The 25,807-nt window shown below is 42.1% G+C and overlaps 1 protein-coding gene across 2 annotated transcripts in view; it reads left to right on the plus strand.

Annotated features, from left to right (window-relative positions):
* LOC309565117 (V-type proton ATPase subunit S1-like protein) overlaps nt 1-16,500 on the plus strand; it is a 67,807-nt gene extending 51,307 nt beyond the window's left edge. For both annotated transcript variants that reach the window (XM_082269897.1, XM_082269898.1), the window contains 2 exons: nt 5,671-5,914; nt 15,723-16,500. In XM_082269897.1, the coding sequence (XP_082126023.1) occupies nt 5,671-5,914; nt 15,723-16,049 (571 nt within the window). In that variant the 3' untranslated portion in view covers nt 16,050-16,500. The remainder of the gene's footprint in view (nt 1-5,670; nt 5,915-15,722) is intronic.
* The last annotated feature ends 9,307 nt before the right edge of the window (nt 16,501-25,807 follow it).

The raw sequence follows: 25,807 nt of genomic DNA on the forward strand, positions 1-25,807 counted from the left end.
TTCAATGTGAGATTCTTGTGTAAGAAATACCCTATGGGGTGACATAAATTTGGGGTTCTCCTTTTGTTCCCTTCCTAAACTGTTTATGGCTTTTTTATGGCACACTATAAAAAAGGACAGGGATGTAGAATCAAAAATCACCAATTGATTATCTATTGATTAGAGTAGTTGATATAACCACAATGATGAGGTAGTCAGGCTTAAAGTGGTTCTAAAGTCAAAGCATTTTTACCTCAATGCATTTCCTGCATTGACATAAAAAAGGCCTCACTGCTTGTTCTACCCATCCCTAAACACTTACTTGGCTCCTGTCACCACTCCAGGGCTGGTTCGGCTGCAGCCTTACTCCCCTCACTTCCTGGTCTCACAGGAGACGCTTGCGGCCGCGAGAGCTATAGGCTCCTGCTGCTGTCAGTCAAACTCCTATAACGAGGGAGCCTGGGGGTGGCCTACTGCACTGCGTGTGTGTACCTGGCTTGCCAAGAGTGAAGAAATGTAATCAGCACACTAAGGATTACTCCAAAGGGTCCAAAGCTTTATTAACATGGTCACATGGTACACATACGGCAATGTTTTGGAGCCACGCAGGTACCCTACATCAGGCAAGTGACTTGACCCTGCCTGTTCCGAAACATTGCCGTATGTGTACCATGTGACCATGATAATAAAGCTTTGGACCCTTTTGAGGAATCCTTGTTGTGCTGATGACATTTCTTCACTCTGACTGTCTATGGTTTCCAGCCTGTGATAATTACAGCACCTAGCATTACTGAACAGCCATTTTCAGGAACATGTGCGTGGGGGATATTGCATTTGTCTTGCCAAGAGGGCACCCAGAGGAGGGAGAAGCAGATAGTGCCCTCGGGCAGGTAAGAATACCATCATTTTTATTTTAACCCAACAAAAATTTTATGCTTTAGTATCACTTTAAAGCTAAAATCTAGACAAACAGCTAACTGAAGAAATACTTACAGTACTGTGCAAAAGTTTTAGGCGGGTGAGATAAAATGTTGTAAATTAAGAATGCTTTCAGAAATAGCAGTGTAATAGTTTATTTTTTATCAGTTAACCAAATGGAAAGTAAATGAATAGAGGAGAAATCCAAATAAAATCAATATATTTGGTGTGACCACCCTAGCTGCAAACCAGCATCAATTCATACATTCTTCTAGGTACACTTGCACACTGTTTTTGACAGAACTTGGAAGGTAGGTTGTTCCAAACATCGTGGAGATCTAACCACAGATCTTCTGTGGATGGAGGTTGTCTCAAATCCTTCTGTCTCTTCATTTATTCCCAGATAGACTTGATGATGTTGAGATCAGAGATCTGTGTGGGCCAAAGCATCACTTCCAGGACTCCTTGTTCTTCTTTACACTGAAGATAGTTCCTAATGACATTGGCTGTATATTTTGGGTCATTGTCCTGCTGCATAATACATTTGGGGCCAATCACATGCCTCCCTGATAGTATGATGGATAAGTATCTGACTATATATTTTGGCATTGAGGACACCATTGATCCTGACCAAATCTACAACTCCATTTGCAGAAATACAGCCCCAAACTTTCAAGGAACCTCCACCATGCTTCCCTGTTGTCTGCAGACACTCATTATTGTACCACTCTCCAGCACTCTCTTCGCCAACAAACTGTCTCCTTCTACAGCCAAATATTTTAACTTTTGACTCATCAGTCCAGAGCACTTGCTGCCATTTTCTGCACCCCATTTCTTATGTTTTTGTGCATAGTTGAGTCGCTTAGCCTTTTTTCCATGTCCTGTACACGAAAACAAAAGAACTGGGGTGAAGAAAAATGTAGGCAACAGTGAAGCATGGTGAAGGTTCCTTGCAGACAGGTGGACTGCTTTGACAAATTGTGCTAGTCCCCCTGGTTTAGTGCAGGAACAGTTTTAGAAATCATCAGGCTGAATCTATGATACCATCAGCATCCTTTATGTGGATTAAGAGCTTTCGCACTTATTCCTATATATTGGGATGCATTTTCAATTCAGCACAGTGCACCTACTAAAGTAGCAGCTCTGCCCTGTGGGAATGGGAAAGGCTGAAACCCTTGTTCGAATGGTAGCAAGTAACTGAGTACAAATTCTTCCTTAGCAAATGAAGAAACTGAAATTTAACAGAAGCTTGACGATTTTATTTCATATCTATAAACTAGCAAAATCTTTTTTTTTTTTTTTTTTTTTTTACTAAAGAAGAGTTTTAGGCAATGTTCATCATATTTCTTGACATTTTCCTTCAAGTGATTTTAGTTGTAGCATAGCAAGCTCTAATGAGCAGCTAACTGCCAGTTTTGTTTTGCATGGTTCTGAGGCTGCAATATTATTATTGGATCTGACAATACTGTTTCTGCCAATCTTATAACAACTCAATGTTTAATTACTTTGTTATAAATTTAAATTTGTATTTCTTGGGCTTTATTGCTGGAAAAGCTTGCTATTACATTTTACTGCCAACTAATATTATTGCCCTTATTTTGTTTTATATTGTGACTCTTTTCCCATGTAAAGCTGTCTTCTTTAACTTTTATCCAACAATAAAACCCAAAATGTTATATATTGCAGTTTACCAATCCTTAGATGTGGTGGCTGCATTTGTTTTCTTTTTTTATACTGTTTTTCCTCCGTTTGCACCTGATGATCTGACAAGTAGAACACCCCCTGTAGTAGAGTGCCCTACCTCTGGATAAGGAGCATAGGGGGCACAGCAAACAGCAGCATTGTCAGTCAGGGGGTGTTAGATGGGCAAGCAGATTTAGATGCACTAACAAATTGCAGCCAAATTCCAGCTAACAGTTTATAAGCAGTTACAGCAAACTGTTTTATTTCTTTTGGGATAAAGATTTTACATAAATAAATAAAAGCTGGGTATTGTAAGCTTCCCTGTCAGTGGTAAAATGGTTTATTTCATCTCTGTAACTGATACATCTGGAAGAGAGCTTGTTCTTTTGAAAAACAACAGACCTACTGTCTGGATCACCAGGTGGAAACAGAAGAAAGAAAGCCTAAAAAATAAAACGAATGCAGCCATAACATCTTAGAATTGGGGGGATGGTTACAGAGGACACTGAAAAAGCAACCATGCTGAATGCTTTTTTCTCGTCAGACTTTACACAGGAAACGGAGGGGTACACTGACCATGACTGTTTGGTTAGTTGTAATACACAGGACTTGCCACTATGGCTAACAGAGGGTGAAATCAGGGAAAGGCTGGATAAACTTAACACAAACAAATCACCAGGCCCGGATGGCGTACATCCGAGAGTACTCAAGGAACTCAGTAAGGTTATATCTAGACCACTGTTCCTGATCTTTTCGGACAGTATTAGGACAGGAGATGTACCAGGAGATTGGAGGAAAGCTAACGTGATTCCGATATTCAAAAAGGGTCATAGGCATGTCCCGGGAAATTATAGGCCTGTCAGTTTGACATCGATAGTATGTAAACTTCTGGAGGGGATGATAAGGGACTATATCGTAGAGTTTGCTAAAGACAACAGCATCATCAGTAATAACCAGCACGGGTTTACAAATGGGCGTTCTTGTCAAACCAATCTATTAGCATTCTACGAGGAGGTGAGCTGTGAGCTAGATAGGGGCAGACCAGTGGATGTGGTGTACCTAGATTTCGCTAAGGCGTTTGATACAGTTCCCCATAAGCGCTTAATTTATAAAATAAGGTCTGCAGGTATCGACAGCAGGGTTTGCTTTTGGATACGGAACTGGCTAAAAGGGCGTGTCCAAAGGGTGGTAATAAACAGCGCATACTCAGACTGGTCTGAGGTAGTAAGCGGGGTCCCCCAAGGCTCAGTCCTGGGACCAACCTTGTCAATTTGTTCATAAACAGCATTGAGGTCGGGGTCAGTAGTTCAATAGCAGTTTTTGCAGATGACACAAAATTGGGCAGGGCAATAACTGCACAGCATGAAGCAGATATCCTACAGAATGACCTGGACAAAATAACGGAGTGGGCAACGACTTGGCAAATGAGGTTTAACGTAGAGAAGTGTAAGGTTTTGCACTTGGGGACTAGAAACATAAAAGCACAATACACGTTAGGAGGGGAACCCTTGGGGGAATCAAAAATGGAGAGGGATCTGGGAGTCTTGGTTGATGATAGACTAGGCAACAGCATGCAATGTCAAGCGGCAGCTGCCAAAGCTAGCAGAATATTAGCATGCATAAAGAAAGGGATGTATTCCAGAGATAAGACTATAATCCTTCCACTTTATAAAACTCTGGTCCGACCGCATCTGGAGTATTCTGTCAAGTTCTGGTCGCCAGTCCTCAGAAGGGATGTGTTGGAGCTGGAGAAAGTCCAGAGAAGGGCAACTAAACTAATTAGGGGATTGGAGGACCTTGATTATGAAGAGCGTCTGCAATCGCTTGATTTATTCTACCTGGAGAAGAGACGCCTGAGGGGGGACATGATAGCATTTTTTAAATATCTCAATGGGGATCTCAGCTTAGAAAAAAAGCTGTTCAGTCGAAGGGATTGCATGAGGACTCGGGGGCATACAATGCGATTAGAGGAGAAGCGTTTTAACCTCAGGCAACGTGGGGGGTTCTTTACTGTTAGGGCTACAAGATTGTGGAATTCTCTACCACAAGAGGTGGTTTCTGTGGGTAGTATGGTGGCTTTCAAAAGACTATTGGACGTGCATCTCAAGGATCAGAACATTCAGGGGTATGTGAGATGATTACAGCCACACACACCTACACAGGTTGAACTGGATGGACTATTGTCTTTATTCAACCTCACCTACTATGTAACTATATATAATTGGTAATCTGCAATATAATAAATTTTTGCTTTTGGGTTTAATACTGCCTTACGCCAAATCCTTTTTTTATTTTTTTATTATTGTTCTTGTTAGAGTGAGAAAAGGTTAAAACCAGCAACCCCTTTTCTTACACTTATCTTCAAGGCTCAGATACTGGCACCCCCTTTTCTAAGCCTTCTCTACTGGTTAGCTGGCTCTGGATCCCTCAGACCTCCTGGAGTAGTCCCCTATCCTAGGCAGACCCTTGGGTAGTTTCCAGTACTCACGACTGCATTCCCGAAAACTCCTGCCCAGCAGCTCCATACGGTTCACAGCACACCAGATCTCTTTCTGCAGCTCAGCTCAACCTTCTGTCCTTCAGGCCGATCGCCAAGGACACCTTTACTAGCGCTGACAGGAGGCCTTTACTAGCGCTGACAGGAGGAGAGCCAGCCGTCACCCTCCTCCTGGGACTCTGCTTCCCACCAAAGACGCCCTGTCATATGCTCCCCTCAGACTTATACCCCCTCCCAGGATGCATTGCGGCAGTTACTGCCTTCTGGGATAGATACAAGCCCTGGCGTGCTATTGGTCAGGTTTCCTCCACTGTCCAATAAGAGCCCTCATTGGATACAGTGGGGAGACTCCCCAAGCTCAACAGACACACCTGAAAACACATGACAGCCTAGCTGAACAGACTGGTTTAGCCAATAGATACACACTTGGTTACAAGAAATGATTAACTATATCTATATTTGTAGAAAACAGGCATTTAGCAGATTGTTTGTGTCTTTCAAAAGTTTGATTGTCCTATATAATATAGTACCTTTTTTATATTTTATTTGATCTCCTTATTCAATTATTTTGTTTTCTATTTTTATCTTTCAAGATTTTTACTGGTAAAAAATTACTACAAACTTACAGTCCAAAATTGGTATCAATTGCAAAGCATTCAGATCCTCTTCAACCATAGTGTGCAAGCGACATTCAACAGCACCAAAATATTTGCTCCAATCAGCTATTCTTACCACTGTCAGCATGTGAGCAGCCTACAGAAATACGATTCTCTGTTATTTCCCAGCTCTGAAGACAACAGCTCGGCACTCTGGGATGTCACCTTTCTGGATTTTCAGGTAATAAAAGATGGTTAGCCTTACAGAAAAATACGATTTATTTGAACTATTGCACCAGTGTATTCAGAATGAGAAGAATAGAGCTAAAGAGTAGCTTGGGGTATTATGTTGTACTTTCTTGTAAAAGCTTTGTGGGATTCAGATTGATGATGCTACAAATGGTAGCCATTTCTGCTACAGCTTTCAAGTCTTTTAGTACCCTAAATCCTGCTATAGTATTCTTCAGGCGGTGATGATTGCCAATCTGAAACCTCCTTTCCCTCATAGTGCACAATAGGACACCGTGTATGTGTAGATTAGTTATACCTGTAACTGGTTTGCAAAAATAGGGAAATGGCTCAACGGGACAGTTGCCTATTGCAATCGAAGTCACAGTATCCCTCATTTTGTAACCTGCGTGGAAAGGGACAGCCGGAGGGTAATCTGCTCAGTATGACTATTTACAGACATAAGACTGTGGTCAGATGTTCAGGTTCAGTCTGCCCACTGAAATATTTTTCAGAAAACATATATTGAATGCTCTTGGTGGTCAAGTTTTTGGTTTGAAGAAGGGAGGATGAAAGAAAAAGACATCCATTAGTTCAAGAGAAAACTGGGAAAATCTAGCTCGGCTGATTGATTCTTCCCACAAGTAATAGTTTGTCAGGTGATGTCTGGAGAGGTCAATGAGTGTCCACAGACATGCGGTCATTTCCAGACAGCTTAGATTATCGGCATCCACTGTGCCTGTGGGCAGCTTAACTCCATCATGATCATCAATACTTTGTACCTATGTGACCAGAATGATTCCAGTCAATGGTTTTAAAAGTGCAGCCCTCTTTAGTTCATCTATACACGTTGCAAAACTTAGCAGCATTTATTGCAGATCCTTACCTGTTTTTTTCTGGAGATATTAAGTTAATACCTAAAAGAGCATTTGTTTAAACCTAAACTCCAGGACAATTAAAAAAAAAAAAAAAAAAAAACAAGTGCAGGTATGTGTTCATTAGCAAAAATCAGTAATGTGTAGTGTGTGTAAACTGTGAATCTCCTTTTCAGTATACAGTAAAACCTTGGTTTGAGAGCGCTTTGCAAGACAAGCAAATTTTTAAAATAAATTTTGACTTGATATGCAAGTAGCGTCATGTATAAAAAAGAAGAGAGGAGCCTCTAAAGTGTAGCAATATGGTTACATTTAATGAAGGCTCAATATTCAGCAACTCACATGGTTGATGATTAAAACAGGCACATATAAGTATGCAGGCATCCGGGGTAAAGCTGTCCACATAGACCATCTTCTGCACAGCCATCTTCATCATCCCTTCCCCGCTGCACTCCACGAGTGATTCAAAGCCTCACTTTCAGATCACTCTACTGCAGGCTATTCTTCCCGTTCATGATTGCAGACTGACAGTGGTTCAGAAGATGGTCTATGTGGACAGCTTTACCCCGAATGCCTGCATACTTAGTTGTGCCTATTTTAATCATTAACCATGTGAGTTGCTAAATGTTGAACCTTCATTAACCACTTCCCCCTAGGACGACGTCATATGACGTCGTAAACTTTGCGGGGGTATACCGGGATGATGCCTCTAGCTAGAGGCATCATCCCGGTACCGTTGTTTGAAGCCGACGGTCGGCTTTCCGTCGGTACCGATCGATGCGGCTCGGGAGCCGCTCGATCGTTACCCTGGGGGGCGGGAGGGGACGTCCCCCCCCTCCCGCCGCCTTCCGCGGCTTTTACCGGGGCTCCCGTCCCACCGGGAGCCCCGAGCACCCAGCCGGCGCGTCCGCCGGCTGGATGGAGTCCCGATGAATGCCGGAAACGGCATCGATCGGGTCTCCGATGACGTAAGCCGGAGGCGGCGTCCATGACGTCACTTCCGGGTTAGTGTGCTGCAAAACGGCGCCAAATTTGAAAAACGGCTGTATGCAAAACCGCCGTTTTCGGCGTTTTGCATACAGGGAAGTGTAGTGGAGGGGTCGAGGGTCTTTTAGACCCTCGATTCCTCCATAAAGTGTACCTGTCACTGCATATTGCTGTCACAAGGGATGTTTACATTGCTTGTGACAGCAATAAAAGTGATCAGATTTTTTAAAAAAAAACTGTAATAAAGTTAAAAAAATAAATAAAATAAATGGGAAAAAAAAAAAAAAAATTTAGCCGCCCTGATCACCGTTAGCTCGCGCACAAAAAAAAACGTATACGGAAGTCGAGCCGCGAATGAAATCGCTGTTCAAACCACACATGTGAGGTATCGCCGCGATCGCCAGAGCGTGAGCAATAATTTAAAAAAAAGAGCTACACTCTAACTTTAAACTGGTAACCGTTAAATAAATTTAAAGTGTCGCCTATTGAGATCTCTATTGACCGTAGTTTGTCGCCATCCCACAGGGGGGCGCAATTTTAAACCGTAACATGTTGGGTATCTATTTACTCGGCATGACATCATCTTTCACAATATACAAAAAAAATGGGCTAACTTTACTGTTTAGTATTTTTTAAATGCAGTGAAATGTAATTTTTCCCAAAAAAATGGCGTTTTAAAGACCGCTGCGCAAATACCGCAACAAAAAATATTGCAATGACCGCCATTTTATTCTCAAGAGTCTTTGCTAAAAAAATATATATAATGTTTGGGGGTTCTAAGTAGTTTTCTAGGAAAAAATACTGGTTTTAACTTGTAAACACAAAGTGTCCGAAATAGGCCTGGTATGGAAGTGGTTAAATGTAATCATATTGCTACACTCTCATCTCTCTTATATTCTGTAGCTCTGCTAGATTTTGCTTCTAATCCCATTGGGAAGGCTGCATATTGTGGATGGACATTTTATAAACTGAAGGACTTGTGGAACGAATCATCTGAGTTTCCATTATTTCTTAAGGGGAAATTCGCTTTGATATAAGAGTGCTTTGGATTACAAGCATGTTTCCAGAACAAATTATGCTCACAATCCAAGGTTTTACTGTATAAGGCATCTTGCTTCACTGTATAAAGTTTTCTTACGCAAATCTGTTGTTGAATCTGTTGCAAAGATTATTAACTGGAGATCCCGCCATTAACAATTGGCACCAGTGTTGTCAGCCTAAAGTGTTTCTTCTAGGGTTGCCACATCATCCCTTTAAACCAGGACACATGAATTACACAGGATCTGAGGCTAATTTAATGCTCATAAGGGTCCTTTCACACGGCCGCTCCGTGTGTCCGCAAATCATCCTATTTTTTTGCGGATGATTTGCGGACATAATGTAAGTCAATGGCATTGCGGATGTCAGCGGAATACCATCCGCTGACATCCGATTTGCCTCCTTTCAGTTCTGTTCCGTTTTTTGGAACAGAACAGAACCCTATTTTTTCATCCGTTCAAAAAACGGAAAGGAAGGAAAATTGGATGTCAGCGGTGTCATCCGCTGACATCCGCAATGCCATAGACTTACATTATGTCCGTATATCATCGGCAAACGGATGGGATGATATGAGGACACACGGAGCAGATGACACAAATGTCATCCGCTCTGTGAAAAAAAAAAAAAAAGCACCAGAGGGGAGAAGAAATCTGGAGCGGCCGTGTGAAAGAAGCCTTAGGTACCAAGTGAGTTTAATTACCACCTTAATCAGCCACAGAACCTGTGTAATTAATGTGTGTCCTGGTTTAAAGGGATGATTCTTCAGTTGGCCATTAAGTGGCCTATAGACATGTGTGGTTCATTTCTTTCCAAATCACAATTTGCACAAAATTTTTGTTATTAGGAAAATCGGATGTATCTGAATTTCTGAACATAACAGTAATGAATTTCAACGAATCCAAAATAAATATTAACAAAATAAGGAAATTCATTTGTTTTACACGGATGTTTGAAGCATCCGAATGAAATGAATGATTCAAATTCATTTGATATAGTTCGATAAGAAAGGAGACCCCAGATTCTGTCCCCTCACATGTCAATGAGTATGGGGTACATTATACTCCTATTCATTCACCAAAAAAGTGTCAAAATAAATAAAAACATGAACACAGTTTTTGACATGACCTTTATTAAAAAAAAATAAATCAAAAAAATAATGTCCCCTGAAGTAAATCCAGCACTAATCATGATAAACGCCACCGCCCCCACCCCCCAAAAAAAAATGGTCTGCACCGTTGCTTGCCTCCCAGCATCTGACATGTCCGGTTCCCACTGATGGTAAATAAACAAAGGGGCGGGTCATTGGTGACAGTGGGGGACCCTGCCCCTTTGTTTTTAAGGTCGCTAAGCCCCTTACCGACTGACAGCTCCGGTTCCCAGTGCCGAATGTAAATAAAAAAAGGGGCGGGGTCATCTGTCATCAGTGTACAGCTAATTCTGCTGGAAAAGCACAGGTAGGGCACTGGAAAAGTCACCAGGTGCAATCCTGTGGTGAAATGGCATGATACAGTGTAATCCTTTAGGATCACAACTTTGTATCATGTCATTTAGTGTATTTACACTTTTGAATTTGCCGCCGGTTCCACCCCTCTGTGTCGCAATGCTCGCAGGGAAGGGAACCGGAAGGCAGGTGCCGGCATCGGCTGAGCACACAGCGGGAGGACGGAGGGGGAGGACGGCGGGGGATTGCAGGGGAAGGTGAGTTTTAAAATATAAAACAACAGATTTCCATGCAAAACAATGTACCTCTTTTAGCACAGAAATCCTGACATAATCAGACCGCCAGGGAGGTTAAGGGCAGCAATTGGGGGTGGTGAACATAAGTGTGAATTAGTACATTAAACCTTTTACTAAATAATCTGCATTCAGTGTCAAAAATACAAATCAAATAGTCAGACATTTGAAAAGGAAAATAATGTTGCACTCTATTTAAATCATGAATATTCACAAAAGCTAATATGGTGTCCAAAAACTCAAATAACTGAACACAAACCCCTATGGCATGAGTGAAATCAGTGCTCAAACACAATTTGGGTGAATCAAGTCTAGTAAAAACTACTGTCAGTGATCCTCTATGGAAATGCTTCTTTCTTTATACACATCCAGACATAACGCTGCATACCAGATGCCTAGACCCCATAATGAAAGAGGTCTAAATGTGCTTAATGTCAGTGGTGTAAAACAACAGGCAGCAAGGATGCAGCTTTCCCGCACATGAACTCCAGTTAAATCAGACCAGGCAGTATTGCACAATAGAAGAAAGAAGGGAAGACTCCATAGTGTAATAAAATACTGACACGTTTATTAAAGTGAATGTACACCATCTCACAAAAGTGAGTACACCCCTCACATTTTTGTAAATATTTTATTCTATCTTTTCATGTGACAACACTGAAGAAATTACACTTTGCTGCATTGTAAAGTAGTGAGTGTGCAGCTTGTATAACAGTGTAAATTTGCTGTCCCCTCAAAATTACTCAACAAACAGCCTTTAATATCTAAACCGCTGGTAACAAAAGTGAATACACCCCTAAGTGAAAATGTCCAAATTGGGCCCAATTAGCCATTTTCCCTCCCCGGTGTCATGTGACTCGTTAGTGTTACAAGGTCTCAGGTGTGAATGGGGAGCAGGTGTGTTAATTTGGTGTTATCCCTGTCACTCTCTCATACTGGTCACTGTAAGTTCAACATGGCACCTCATGGCAAAGAACTCTCTGAGGATTGGAAAAAAAGAATTTTTGCTCTACATAAAGATGCCCTGAAACTGAGCTGCAGCACGGTGGCCAAGACCATACAGTGGTTTAACAGAACAGGGTCCACTCAGAAGAGGCCTCGTCATGGTCGACCAAAGAAGTTGAGTGCACGTGCTCAGCGTCATATCCAGAGGTTGTCTTTGGGAAATAGACATATGAGTGCTACCAGCATTGCTGCAGAGATTGAAGGGGTGGGGGGGTCAGCCTTTCAGTGTGTCCTGTGGTCTCATGAGACCAAGATAAACGTATTTGGTTCGGATGGTTCAAGCGTGTGTGGCAGGAACCAGGTGAGGAGTACAAAGACAAGTGTGTCTTGCCTACAATCAAGCATGGTGGTGAGAGTGTTATGGTCTGGGACGGCATGAGTGCTGCTGACACTGGGGAGCTCCATTTCCTTGAGGGAACCATGAATGCCAACATGTACTGTCACATACTGAATCAGAGCATGATCCCCTCCCTTCAGAGACTGCATTCTAAAGAAGCTGAGGGTAAAGGTGATGGACTGGCCAAGCATATCTCCAGACCTAAACCCTATTGAGCATCAGTGGGGCATCCTCAAACGGAAGGTGGAGGAGTGCAAGGTCTCTAACATCCATAAGCTCCATGATCTCGTGGCTACTTGTGAAGCTCTGGTGAATTCCATGCCCAAGAGGACTAAGGCAGTGCTGGAAAATAATGGTGGCCATACAAAATATTGACACTTTGGGCCCAATTTGGACATTTTCACTTAGGGGTATACTCACTTTTGTTGCCAGCGGTTTAGACATTAATGGCTGTGTGTTGAATTATTTTGAGGGGACAGCAAATTCACACTGTTATACAAGCTGTACACTCACTACTTTACATTGTAGCAAAGTGTAATTTCTTCAGTGCTGTCACATAAAAAGATATAGTAAACTATTTACAAAAATGTGAGGGGTGTACTCACTTTTGTGAGATACTGTAAATCCATTATTTTGACTTGTACCTACAGGTAAGCCTATAATAAGGAGATATATATATTATTCACACTTCATGCAGCCGGTGATGTCAGAGACGAGAAGAGACGGTATATCCGTGCCGTTGCTTCAGAGCTCCGTGCCGTGGTTCGTGACTCCCGTGCGCATGAGTGGGAGTGACGTGATCTCGGTGCGGCAAATAAGACAGCTGGAGGACACGAACCTGGAAGGAAGACCAGGTAAAGATGGAAGTGTCTGTCAGAGCTCACAGTGTGGTGGTGCAGGGCTCGTTCTAAGGTAAGTATTTAAAAATGTGCTTGTATGCGATGCATACTAGCACATTATGCCTTTACTTTGCAGGGTTTTTTTAAAAAAAAAATAAAAATTGATGCAGTTTATTTCCACTTTAAAGAAAAGTAGAGGTACCCATAAAGTCCTAAAGCATTAACTCAGTATCTCCAGAAAAGAGGTAAGGATCTGCAATAAATGTTAACTTTCTTGCAATGTAAAATCTGACCTGGAAGGGTTGCACATTTTCAACAAAACTAAAAATCACTTTGTACAGGCCTTTAGGCCGGGTTCACATATGTGCACCCGTGGGTTCGTGCCTGGGATCCGGTGCATGTCTGTTCACCAGTTCAGGTACGATTCAGGTCCGAATTTTTGCCTGAATTTGCACCTGAACCAGACTCAAACAAGCACAGGAGCCTTTTGCAATTCGCTCCACGGGTGATCCGGACCTGTGTTTTTTTTTTTTTATATCAAAGAACTTTATTGAACATTGTGCACAAACAGTTCAGATTCCAGAGCAGATGTACAATCAAGTCACATATATCCCAAGGTTATAGTAAGCCCATTCACGAAAGAACAGTGGTGAGTTTACCCATGCTGCTATCAAAACCATCAAATAAAAAACAGACAGATAATAAATCCATTTGTTGTATGTATCCCTTCATGGCTTTATCATATTGGAGGAGGTCAATAGTGCTTCACCCCCTTCCGACCAATAGCTTGCCAAGGATCAGGTCCACCATGGCTAAACCCGGTACGGCCAGCCACGGGGCCCATAATTTGTCAAATTTACTCGAGTTACCCCTATGCGGAAAAATGTATCTCTCCAATCTTTAAGGGTATCTCCCATTTGAGCCACCCATTTCCTGACTGCGGGGGGGGGGGGGGGCTTTGGGGTTGGTCAGAGGATATCCAGTGTATTCATTTCCAGGCATGAAACAGTGATATCTGCCGCAGGAACATTGCTTATGATGTCCAATAAGCATAGTTTAGGATCCTCAGACAACTGGACCCCATATTCCCTATTTAGGGTGTGGATGACTCCCTTCCAATATATATGTAGCTTTGGGAATCTCCACATGAGGTGTATTAGATCACCATGGTCTCTGTGACATCTTGTTCTGGTAGGGCTTTCCCTTCTGCCCACACGGTGTAGTCTAACTGGGGTGTAGTGAACTCTATGTAAAATATAAAGTTGGGAAATACGCTGAGCAACGTTCAGAGAACACTGCTGGACCACCTGAAGTGCCTCCTCCCACTGTTCCTCCTCAAGTGGCCATACATCTCTCTCCCAATGGGAAGACACATTCAGGGGATACTCTTTTATTCAATAGTAGAGAATAACAGTGCATTATAAAACCCTTTTATGTATCCACCTCTTTCATAAAATGAAACACCGAGGTGGGCGAATATACCCACAGGTCTATTCCCCCCTGGGCCCTCACTGCATGTTGAAGTGGCATGTAATAGAACTTCATGGTGAAATGTTTCCCTCAGTTCAGTAAATGAGCGGAGGCTTCAGACCTGTTTGAACCGGCTCCATTGAGAGCCAGTCACACTCGCATGTCATGCAAATTGGATGGAAACCCACATCCAATTCGCACATATTTAAACCCATCCATAAGGCCCCTTTCACACTATCCGTCCGTCGGACGGATTCCGTTTTTCTCAGTGGGGGGATCGATCTGCCGATCCCCCGCTGAGCAGGAGGATGACAGCTGTGTCTCCGGCTGTGTGCGGAGACACAGCTGTCAGTTCCCCATGCATCTCTATGGGGGAAATCGGATGGGAATGGACCGTCGGTCCGTTCTCATCCGATCCCAATTGATCCGATCCGCTGGACGGATGGAAAATAGGGTTTCTATCCGTCCAGATTTGACGGATCGGATCGGATGTCAGTGGACATGTCTCCGCTGACATCCGATCCCCCATAGAGATGCATGTGGGGACCGTTCAGATCCGCCAAAAAAACGGACAGGCGGATCTGAACGGTCCGCCTGTGTGAAAGGGGCCTAACACTCCAAAGTATGTTCGTTGCAGTGAGTGAACAGCTAACTTGAAAATGACCAGCTATCAATCTGATTCTTTTGCAGGCCTATATGTTTATGCCCAAACCTTAGATTAAATTGAACTAATTGGCAGTCTGTAGGTAGGTGCACTCTATTTTCTCCTCTGCAGGGGGCGCTCAACCGCAGTGGCAGCGCAGAGAGAGAGTAAATCAAGAGGAACGTGGTAGATATGGTTTCCTAGGTCACTAGGGCACTGATCCAGTTGGATGCTGATAGCCCATGTGACTCTGGCGGCCATCTTGGGTCAGGCAGAGTTTTTTTCAACACCCTGGCTCCTGAGTTTAGTGTGCATTTAGTGTGTGGGTAGTGTAGGGAAAGGTCACCCTTCGGTCAGGGAGAGGTTCCAGTCAATTCAGGAAAGCTTAGCGATCCACCACTCTTCCTGGAAACTTCCCCGCTTGGGCACGGACTGGCCAAGCCCCATTCTACCCCTCAAGACAGACGTTGTCAGTTTGACTGAGACCTGCTCTGCTACAATCAGTTGTTCATCTCTGAGTGCTCCTGGTCAGGCTGCATTCCCCCTGGGCTTGTTGTGAATTGTTATATTTTGACTACAATACAAATTCTTTATATTGCATCTGGACTGTTTGTGAGTTACTGTTAGCGTGCCATGTTGCACCCTTTCACAAGTTCAGCTTATGAAACCGCATATCCAGCAAGCTCCTACTGTACCCTGTCACTTCCTAATTTAGACTTGCTCAGGTGTGACATGTAGAGAAGATTTTGCTCGCACTTACAAACATAAAAAAACGTGGAATGTGCATGTATACACAGTAGCAGAAATCATAAATTTACTCTAAGATCGTTTGTTCTTTCAGGTGACCAGTGCATGTATGAATATATGAGTTTGATGCATATTTTGTATTGCAGATACAAGGATTTCACATTGAAGAAGGAGAGTTTTCCTATGCCAAAGACTGTACAACTTACTTTTCTCCAGCTATTCTTATGGGCCTAGTTATGTCACTCATTCTTCTACTAGTCCTCGCCTATGCTCTCCACATGCTGATCCATCTAAAATCTATGGACAGACATTACCAGAGGAAATGTTCTGCCACCTATTTCCCTAAAACAAAAGACAATTATATGGAAGACGAGAGGGAGCCCCTCAGAGGCTGTGGACAAGAGTTCTATGAACTAAGACAGCCGGAGTACTGTAGACTAAGCATTCAGCAGTGTGCATCTGTTTCTCATTAGCTCCATAATTGACCATTGTTTCCCTTTGTGTATTTCTGTTATTTTGATTTCACATTAAACACAGTTTCCAAGAAATGACTCCCCCCCGATAAAGGCATTATAAAATAAACTCTTGTGCAACACAGTCACTCCAGAGAGCCGCGACCCTAGAGCACTCTTGTGAAACTGCAGAGCGTTCTGTCACCAAAACATGTTGAATAATTGTTGGCCAATGTATGTAGTGGATGTGTTAGGCTGTGAGTCATTAACAGTAAAGGTAATCAAGTCTGACAAAGACCTCATGTTTTTTTTTTTCAGTTAATCTCAATATTCACATTTAAATTGTGTTCCAATTAAAGCTGGCTATAGACACTACAGTACAGTCAGATCTACAGTCATGATTCAACAGTATTTGTGTCTTTGTCCCTAAACATGACCCATTTCATTTCCCATGGTTCGTCTCAGCTGGTGGTCCCTGAAGGTAGCTCATAAACTTTAGAATGTTGCTGAGATTAATTGAAAATAGATAAATCAAGAAACGGCCATCTAATGTCTATGGGGTCCTAAAGGAGAATTCCACCTTTTGCAAAAAATAATAAATGTACCCATTAAAAAAAAAAAAAAAAAGTGTGTGTATATATATATATATATATATATATATATATATATATATATATATACACAAACCCAATTCCAAAAAAGTTGGGACACTATACAAATTGTGAGTAAAAAAGTAATGGACTAATTTACAAATCTCATAAACATATTTTATTCACAATATAATATAGATAACATATCAAATATTAAAAGTGAGATATTTTTTAATGTCATGCCAAATATTGGCTCATTTTGGATTTTACGGGAGCTACACATTCCAAAGAAATTGGGACAGGTAGCAATATGAGGCTGGAAAAAATTAAATGTACATATAAAGAACAGTTAGAGGACCGATTTGCAACCTATTAGGTCAATTAGCAACATTATTGGGTATAAAAAGAGCCTCTCAGAGTGGCAGTGTCTCTCAGAAGTGAAGATGTGCAGAGGATCACCAATTCCCCCAATGCTGCGGCGAAAAATAGTGGAGCAATATCAGAAAGGAGTTTCTCAGAAAAAAATTGCAAAGAGTTTGAAGTTATCATTATCTACAGTACATAATATAATCCAAAGATTCAGAGAATCTGGAACAATCTCTGTACGTAAGGGTCAAGGCCGGTAAACCATACTGGATGCCCGTGATCTTCAGGCCCTTAGACAGCACTGCCTCACATACAGGAATGCTACTGTAATGGAAATCACAACATGGGCTCAGGAATACTTCAGAAAACATTGTCAGTGAACACAATCCACCATGCCAGTCGCCGTTGCAGGCTAAAACTCTATAGGCCAAAAAAGAAGCCATATCTAAACATGATCCAGAAGCGCAGGCATTTTCTATGGGCCAAGGCTCATTGAAAACGGACTGTGGCAAAGTGAAAAACTGTTCTGTGGTCAGATGAATCACAATTTTAAGTTGTTTTTTGGAAAACTGGGACGCCATGTCATTCTGACTAAAGAGGACAAGGACAACCCAAGTTGTTATCAGCGCTCAGTTCAGAAGCCTGCATGTCTGATGGTATGGGGTTGCATGAGTGCATGTGGCATGGGCAGCTTACACATCTGGAAAGGCACCATCAATGCTGAAAGGTATATCCAAGTTCTAGAACAACATATGCTCCCATCCAGACGTCGTCTCTTTCAGGGAAGACCTTGCATTTTCCAACATGACAATGCCAGACCACATACTGCATCAATTACAACATCATGGCTGCGTAGAAGAAGGATCCGGGTACTGAAATGGCCAGCCTGCAGTCCAGATCTTTCACCCATAGAAAACATTTGGCGCATCATAAAGAGGAAGATGTGACAAAGAAGACCTAAGACAGTGGAGCAACTAGAAGCCTGTATTAGACAAGAATGGGACAACATTCCTAAACTTGAGCAACTTGTCTCCTCAGTCCCCAGACATTTGCAGACTGTTATAAAAAGAAGAGGGGATGCCACACAGTGGAAAACATGGCATTGTCCCAATTTTTTTCAGATGTGTTGATGCCACGAAATTTAAAATCAACGTATTTTTCCCTTAAAATGATACATTTTCTCAGTTTAAACATTCGATATGTCATCTATGTTGTATTCTGAATAAAATATTGAAATTTGAAACTTCCACATCATTGCATTCTGTTTTTATCCACAATTTGTACAGTGTCCCAACTTTTTTGAATCGGGTTTGTATTTTTTTTGCATTTGAGCCTGCGAAGTATTGCACCCATAATCAGTGGAGCCCCTTGTACATACCAAGCTATGAACCTTAAAGGGGAGCTTCAGTCACCGGTGCAAAAATTAAAAGTCAGTAGCTACTAAAACTGTAACTGCTGGATTTTATTAAACAGACACTCACATGTCCAAAGATACACCCAGGCCGGTTCTTCAGTGGTCTTTGGGTCCATGTCACTGGCATGTTACCAGTGGGCAGCCTGCTGTGAATCTTTATTCACTGCCAGCTTCTTACTGCACATGCGCAAGCTGTACTGCGCTTTGTGAATGGTCTTGCAGCCTTCTGGAACCCCTGATGTGTCCCAGAAGGTTGGGGATGAGGGAGGAGAAATTTTGGTTGCTCAGCAGCAGCGATCCAATCAGAAGCAGCTCTGTCATCATTAAAACATCAATGAATGTATTTTTAAATGCAAGCAATGCATTTGGATTGGAATCCGCCTGTAGCCAGGGTCACCTTTGCCATGCACGTGGGGTACCTTTCGTGCAGAGAGAATGTGCCTGCTCTGAACAACCCCTAAACAGGGAGGAAGTTTCATCTCCCGAGTGTTCAGTCATTCTAGCAATTATATGGAGTGCAGCGAGAGCATGATGGAGCATTATTGATCAAGCCTCCCTGAAGTGTGACTTATATTAAACTTTATAAAGGACACAATGGGGTTGATTTACTAAAACTGGAGAGTGCAAAATCTGGTGCAGTTGTGCATGGTAGCCAATCAGCATGTAACATCAGCTTGTTCAATTAAGCTTTGACAAAAAAAAAAAAACCTGGAAGCGGATTGGTTTCTTTGTAGAGCTGCACCAGATTGTGCACTCATCAGTTTTAGTAAATCAACCCCACTGACTTCTTATTCCAACTTTTTTCTTGAGACCTTTTCTAATAAGTTAAAATGGGCAGCTTGTAATTTTCCCCATTCCTTCAGAATGTCCCAAAGCCCACCCAGCAGTGCACTTCCTATCCTTTGATAACTGTACAAGAAATAGGGGTGTGGTTGTACCTGGAACAGGACAGCAATAGGTAAGTATGTCCTAAACACTTCCTGTCCTGGCAGGAAGTGAAGGGAAATCTTCCCAACAGATAGAAATGAAAACCTGCGATACATCAAACCACACCACACGAGTCTCCAAAACCCGTCTATAGGGGTGGGTGCTTGGCTAAATGGTGGCATTGTGGAAATCCAAACATGGAAAAAAGCCAGCACTCTAACAATGAATTACCAAGATGGCTATTTACTGAAGTCCTTTATCAGTAAATTCACCACCTTGGAGAAAAGGATCCACGTACCCTCAGAATGTTGGTGTTTCTAGTTATATAAGACTTCAGTTAACAGCCACCTTGGAAGCTTAGTTGGAGTGCGGGATTTTTTCTATGTTTGCCTATAAAAATCTAACAGAGACTCAAGCTCCATCCCATTTTATACAAACCAAATATTTGGCTAGACTTGGGCTTTAAGATCATTCCTACAACATCCAAATTTACAAGGGAAGGTCCCTGTTGAAGGAATGCATATAAACAAGATTTTTGAAAAATAGATTAAATGCACTAAAACGCTGCAGCCGATAAGCTGCAAGGTGATAAGCTGCTCTCCACAATGTGTCCTCCTGCAGAGCCCAGAGCAGCCCCTGAAGTTTCTCACAGGCACCCTCCCCCCTTTCCCCAATCTCCCATTGCAAACCAAAATACAGTTTTGGATGAAGGTGGGCTTTACAAGATAACTCCAACTTTCTGACCATGTTTCATGTTACATCCATATTCATAAACCAGGGTCAGCATGACTGGCTCCCCCACCCTCAAAAGGTTTTGTGAATGAAAAACTACAAGTTCCTGTTTCCACCGAGGCAGAGCGACTGTAGCTCCTATTGGCAGGTCATGTGAGCGCCCGGCAAAGCTGTAAATAAGGTATTTTCTATAACATTACATAAAGACACACACTGGACATTTTATAATCCATTTACAGAATAAATTATTTTACAAGGACTTTACCTAGAGTTTATTTTGGAGATTATAGGGATGTTGACTCCTGAGCTGACAGGGAGGGAGGGGGGGAGAGAAGACAGGGGACAAATAAGACATCCCCCAAAAATAAGCCCTAAAGCATTTTTCGTACCTAAAATTAATATAAGCAAACAATAAATGGAAGATAGCTGCACTCAGTACACAAACATATGTATAGGCTGCCAGTACAAAAGGTGTTATCAAACCAAAAAGCAATGTATAATCAAGTACAGCGCCACATTTCTAGATGACAATGAGAAGGCAGAGAATAAACAGAGTCCATAAAGTCCGTGAAACCAGATGCTGAAGTGCAGAAATGAATGCAAAAAGAATTCCAACGCCTTTTGACAACGTCTGACGGTAAGACGAAACGCGTCAGACGCCAGCTCCCATGCAGACACGCCTCCAGCCTCGGCCTATTTTATTACATGCCTGAATCAAACAGATGTCATGTGAGTGTTCTACTTTTGCTTTTACTTTAATAAATGTACATACTTCACTATGTGAGCCTCACTTGTTTTTTGGAGGGATACCAACATTCAACATTTGTGGCCTTTGAGCATACGAGGATGTATTGTCTTTAATGAAAGTTCCGTGGTGGACCTGGTGCTGAATTTTGGAGTGGACCCTGCCCTGGTGGTTGCTTTCATGCTCTACGCTTGGTGGACCTTCCGTAACAGGGGGTCTAAAGTTCTGGTAAGGGAATCACCTTATGTGTGCACGTGGTGATCGTCAGGATTGTGTCTTCACTCATGGTGTTGGAATTCTTTTGCATTCATTTCTGCACTTCAGCATCTGGTTTCACGGACTTTATAGACTCTGTTTATTCACTGCCTTCTCATTGTCATCTATAAATGTGGCGCTGTACTTGATTATACACTAAAATTAATATAAGGCCCGCGCTTATTTTCGGGGAAACACGGTAGATGGGGGGCCATTCAGTGATGCATGCACAATACATTTCTTCTGTTCAGGAGGTAAAGGTCCACTTTGTGGCAGTTTTAAAATTAGTATTGCATTTACGGTACCATTCGTTTGTAATGGCAGCCTAAACTTAGGTAGCAGGCTCACTTCAAAAAAAGATGCTGGAGCTACTTTGGCATGTTTTTCATGCGTATGACAGCCTATTCAAGTGGATGAGCTTCCCTATACTGTCACATGACAAAATTGCAAAAAAAGTGTTAAAAAAATACATTGAGTCACACAGGTGTGAGTGCCATTAATGCATCTTTTGTTTACCTGTAGAACCAGCGCCTACGTCCTTTTCAAATGACTTTACATCTTTTTGATGCACTTTTATATTCAAGCGCAAGATTAATTTTGTCTATTAATTGAATTAATTAAAGGAGCAGTAAACACAAAACTATATAGTTCAGCTACAGGTACATCCTAAAGGGCTGAATCATATACCTATTTCTTATGTTCCCATGGATTATGGTAAGATGTCTCTTTCCACCTTTTTCTGACTGACACTTCTTTGCAAGGAGCTCTTCTTCTTCACTAGGAGGAGTCTCACTTCTGCTGCAGCAGCAGCATCCTCAGTAGTGAAAAATAAATTAGAGATCCAACATGTAGTTTAAAAATGTAACATTTATTGTATACACTTCTTACTAATATGTAGATTTATATCAGTTATTCTTATTAAATCAGAACTCCAGCCAAAAAAAAAGATAATAATGAATAGCCCATCAAAAGATAAAATAGCAAAACCAAGTTTTGCTGCAGTATTTGTCTTCAGTCCAGAGATTTTCTCCACAATACTTTTTTTTCTGTTACTAGATGTCCCTTGCCTGATGGCCAGCATAATTCACCCCACATCCTTGGAGGTCAAGTCATCATGGACTCTCCCCGACCAGTTACTGCACATTGAAAGAAGAAGCAGCACAATGATGAGCTCATCTCTCTGTCAATTCTTTCTCCTCTTATCAGCATGCTTCTTGCCAGCACATAAACTGATTGGCTCCATGGACTGCTTCTTGCTCTCACACCCTAGCTCTGCTGTAGAATGCCTGGAAGAGGCTGATACCAGGTCAAATTCAAATACTTACACTGCTTGTATTTAAGTACTTGCTGCCAAATCACGTACATGTAAGTAATTGACTTCAAGTGGTTATACCGGGATGATGGCTGCAGATACAGACATCATATGGTATTATTTTTTCTGCAGGCAATTGGCTTTTGGGTCACCCCTCCTGCTACCTGCCGGTTTCTCTCCAGGCTTTATCGTCCCACCAGCGAGCAAAGAATGAAAGCCGGTAGTTCCACAGGCTTACCATAGAGCTTGTCAAGGACCAGAAGGTCCCCAATGCTTTCTATGCTATTGGAAATTGGAAGTGACAAGCATTTTATTCTCTTCCAGTTTCCCCACATGAAAAAAGCGCCATTTTTAAATTGTAAAAGCAACTGATCACACCGATCTTGGTGTGAACAGATGCTTTTAAGGGCAGAGTAAACATCCGAGGTCTAATAGACCCCAGACCTTTCCATAAAGAGTACCTGTCACTACCTATTGCTGTCACAAGGGATGCTTACATTCCTTGTGACAACAATAAAAGGGCTAAAAATGTTTTCAAAGAAACAGTGTAAAAACAAAAGCACACCCCCACATCCGCCCCCCCCCCCTGCAAAGGCGAATACACGCATTGGTCCATCCAACAAGCATACGTAAATGACGATCGCACCAAACATGTGAGGTATTGGCGCAAACGTCAGAGTGAAAGCAATAATTCAAGCACAAGATCTCCTCTGTAACCCTAAACTGGTAACCAGTTTTAAATGTCGCCTAAGGAGATTTTTAGATTTATATTTTACCATATAATCTGGTATTTTATTGTGTTTGTGTGCAATAATATTCACTAAAGTGTATTTTTTTTTCAAAAATTTGCATAAAAAAAACCACTGCGCAAATACCGTGTGACGAAAAAAAAAAAAATGCAAACCCCACCATTTTATTCTCTTAGGCCTCTGCTAAAAATGTATAATAATTGGGGGTTCTAAGTATTTTTCTAGCAAAAAATACCAATATTGTAAACAAAAAGTATCAGAAAAAACCTGCTCTTCGAGTGGTTAAAAAAAAAAAAAAAAAAGGTAACATTGTTGTGAAATGCAGTGCGATGACAGATGCAGGAAAAATAGCACTAGTGCGAACGGGGCATCAATTATGACAGAGCTTCATTAATTTGTGCCTTTTATATTTGCCCAGAGCTCAGCTTTAAATATTAATGATATTTCAGCTGGTTTTGCTTTGCAGTGGGCACTTTTCATAAGGACACCACAAGATGGCAGTAGCATGCAAGTGATTCCGTTTCAGGAGCACTGACATTGTTGAATTAGTCTTTCTCATTTTATAGTGAAAGCTAAAACTCTTTTATTACCAAGAAATGGATTCAAGTACGGTTATTGGGGAAAAAAACGGGGACATGCACAAAAGTAAAGTATAAAGTGAATGGATATAAAACTGAGTCATTTGTATAGAGAGTTGAGATGATGCTCGAGGCCACAAAACACTACTTTTATACAGATTTTGTCAATGAAACATAGCGATAGTAGCAATTTTATAGTAGATAGTTGAGATAGAAGAGATTTGCATGTTTGCAGTGATTCACTGATATTCTAGGTATCATTTTTACATTTTCCTAATGGTTTAATAGTTAATAATTGAAACGATATTAAACCTAAAAACAAAAATGTAAAATATTGCAACTTAGCAAATTATAAACACAAAACTTAACCCATAAATGTAACTGTTTCCCAAAACAGTTCCATTTAAGGCATGCAATGAATGATAAATTCCATACTTGCTTGTACTCCCAACCTTTATCTTTATCTGGGAATCTGGCCAGTAACACATTTCCGGATATGCCAAGCACATGAGCTGTATCCAAGGCTTTTTGCAGTCGGAATGTCCAGCACTGGTCCCTGGCTCTCCGTTCACTAGCATTACTCGTAAATACAGAACCATGGCTTCTGTATTTACTAGTAACAGCGCTCCTCCACTGGTGGCTCAAAGAACTCCCTCTGCCGTGCATATCCCTAGGACAGAGGTTGAGGGAGGGGAAGGGGAAGTACATAGCCACTCTAATCTCAGGGCGGAAGCTCCTCTTAAAGCCGAAGCCTGTTGCAAGTTGTAGCTGCTCTTGTGCAGCAGCCACGCTTCTACTTTCAAGGTGGTGAAGAAAGTGCTCCCAACCCTGCACTCTATACACAGCATGCTCCTCAAAAGTGCACTCTGTACATATTGCACTCCTCAACACTGCACTTTATACATTGCGCACTCCCCAACCCTGCACTCTGTATGCAGCACACTCCTCTACACTGCACACTGTACACAGGGCACTCCTCAACCCTGTACTCTGTACGCAGCACACTCCTCAACCCTGAACTCTGTACACAGCACACTCCTCAACCCTGCACTCTGTACGCAGCACACTCCTCAACCCTGCACTCTGTATGCAGCGCACCCCTCAATGCTGAACTTTGTACATAGCGCACTCCTCAACCCTGCACTCTATACACAGCACACTCCTCAATGCTGCACTCTGTACATAGCACACTCCTCAAAGCTGAACTCTGTACATAGCACACTCCTCAAAGCTGAACTCTGTACATAGCACACTCCAACAACCCTACACTCTGAACACAGCACACTCCCACAGCTTACACTCTGTATGCAACATATTCCTGAAGCCTGCACTTTGTACGGAGCGCACTCCTTAATGCTGCACTCTGTAGGCAGCACATTCCTCAACCCTGCACTCTGTACTCAGCACACTCCTCTAACCCTCCGCTCTGTATGCATGGCACTCCTTAACCCTGCGCTCTGTACGCAGCGCACCTCTCAACCCTGCACTCTGTAAGCAGCACACTCCTCAACACTTCATTCTATGCGTAGCGCACTCCCCAACCCTACACTCTGTATACAACACAATCGCTGAGCCTCCACTCTGTACACAGTGCATTCCCAAAGTCTGCACTCAGTACACAGCGCACTTCTGAAGCCTACACTCTACATAGCGGACTCCTCAACCCTGCACTCTATACATAGAACACTTCAGAACCATGCATTCTGTACATAACACATTCCTGAACTCTGCACTCTATGTACAAAGCACTCCTGGTATTTACCAATGCCCCATTTAAGTTGGGGAAGCAGGGTTATGTTCCTGCACCTATTCCTTGAGAAAAAAAGCCCTTAGTATATATGCGTATGTCTATGCCTATAGATATATATATATATATATATATATATATATATATATATATATACACACACACACACACACACACACAAACACACACATATACACACAATGCATGTGTGTTGGATTTATGCTTCCTGTCCTAAGGTGTCTCCACTCTAGATGGAGGAGCAACGGAGACACTTTTGGACATCAACATTGTCATTCTGGGAAAAGGGTAGTGTCGGACTTGAAGATTCTGATGACTAATGTTTGTATTCCATGGTGGCTTTTTC

This window comes from Pelophylax lessonae, assembly GCF_965119305.1.
Source record: "Pelophylax lessonae genome assembly, chromosome: 1".
NCBI classification, from domain to species: domain Eukaryota; kingdom Metazoa; phylum Chordata; class Amphibia; order Anura; family Ranidae; genus Pelophylax; species Pelophylax lessonae.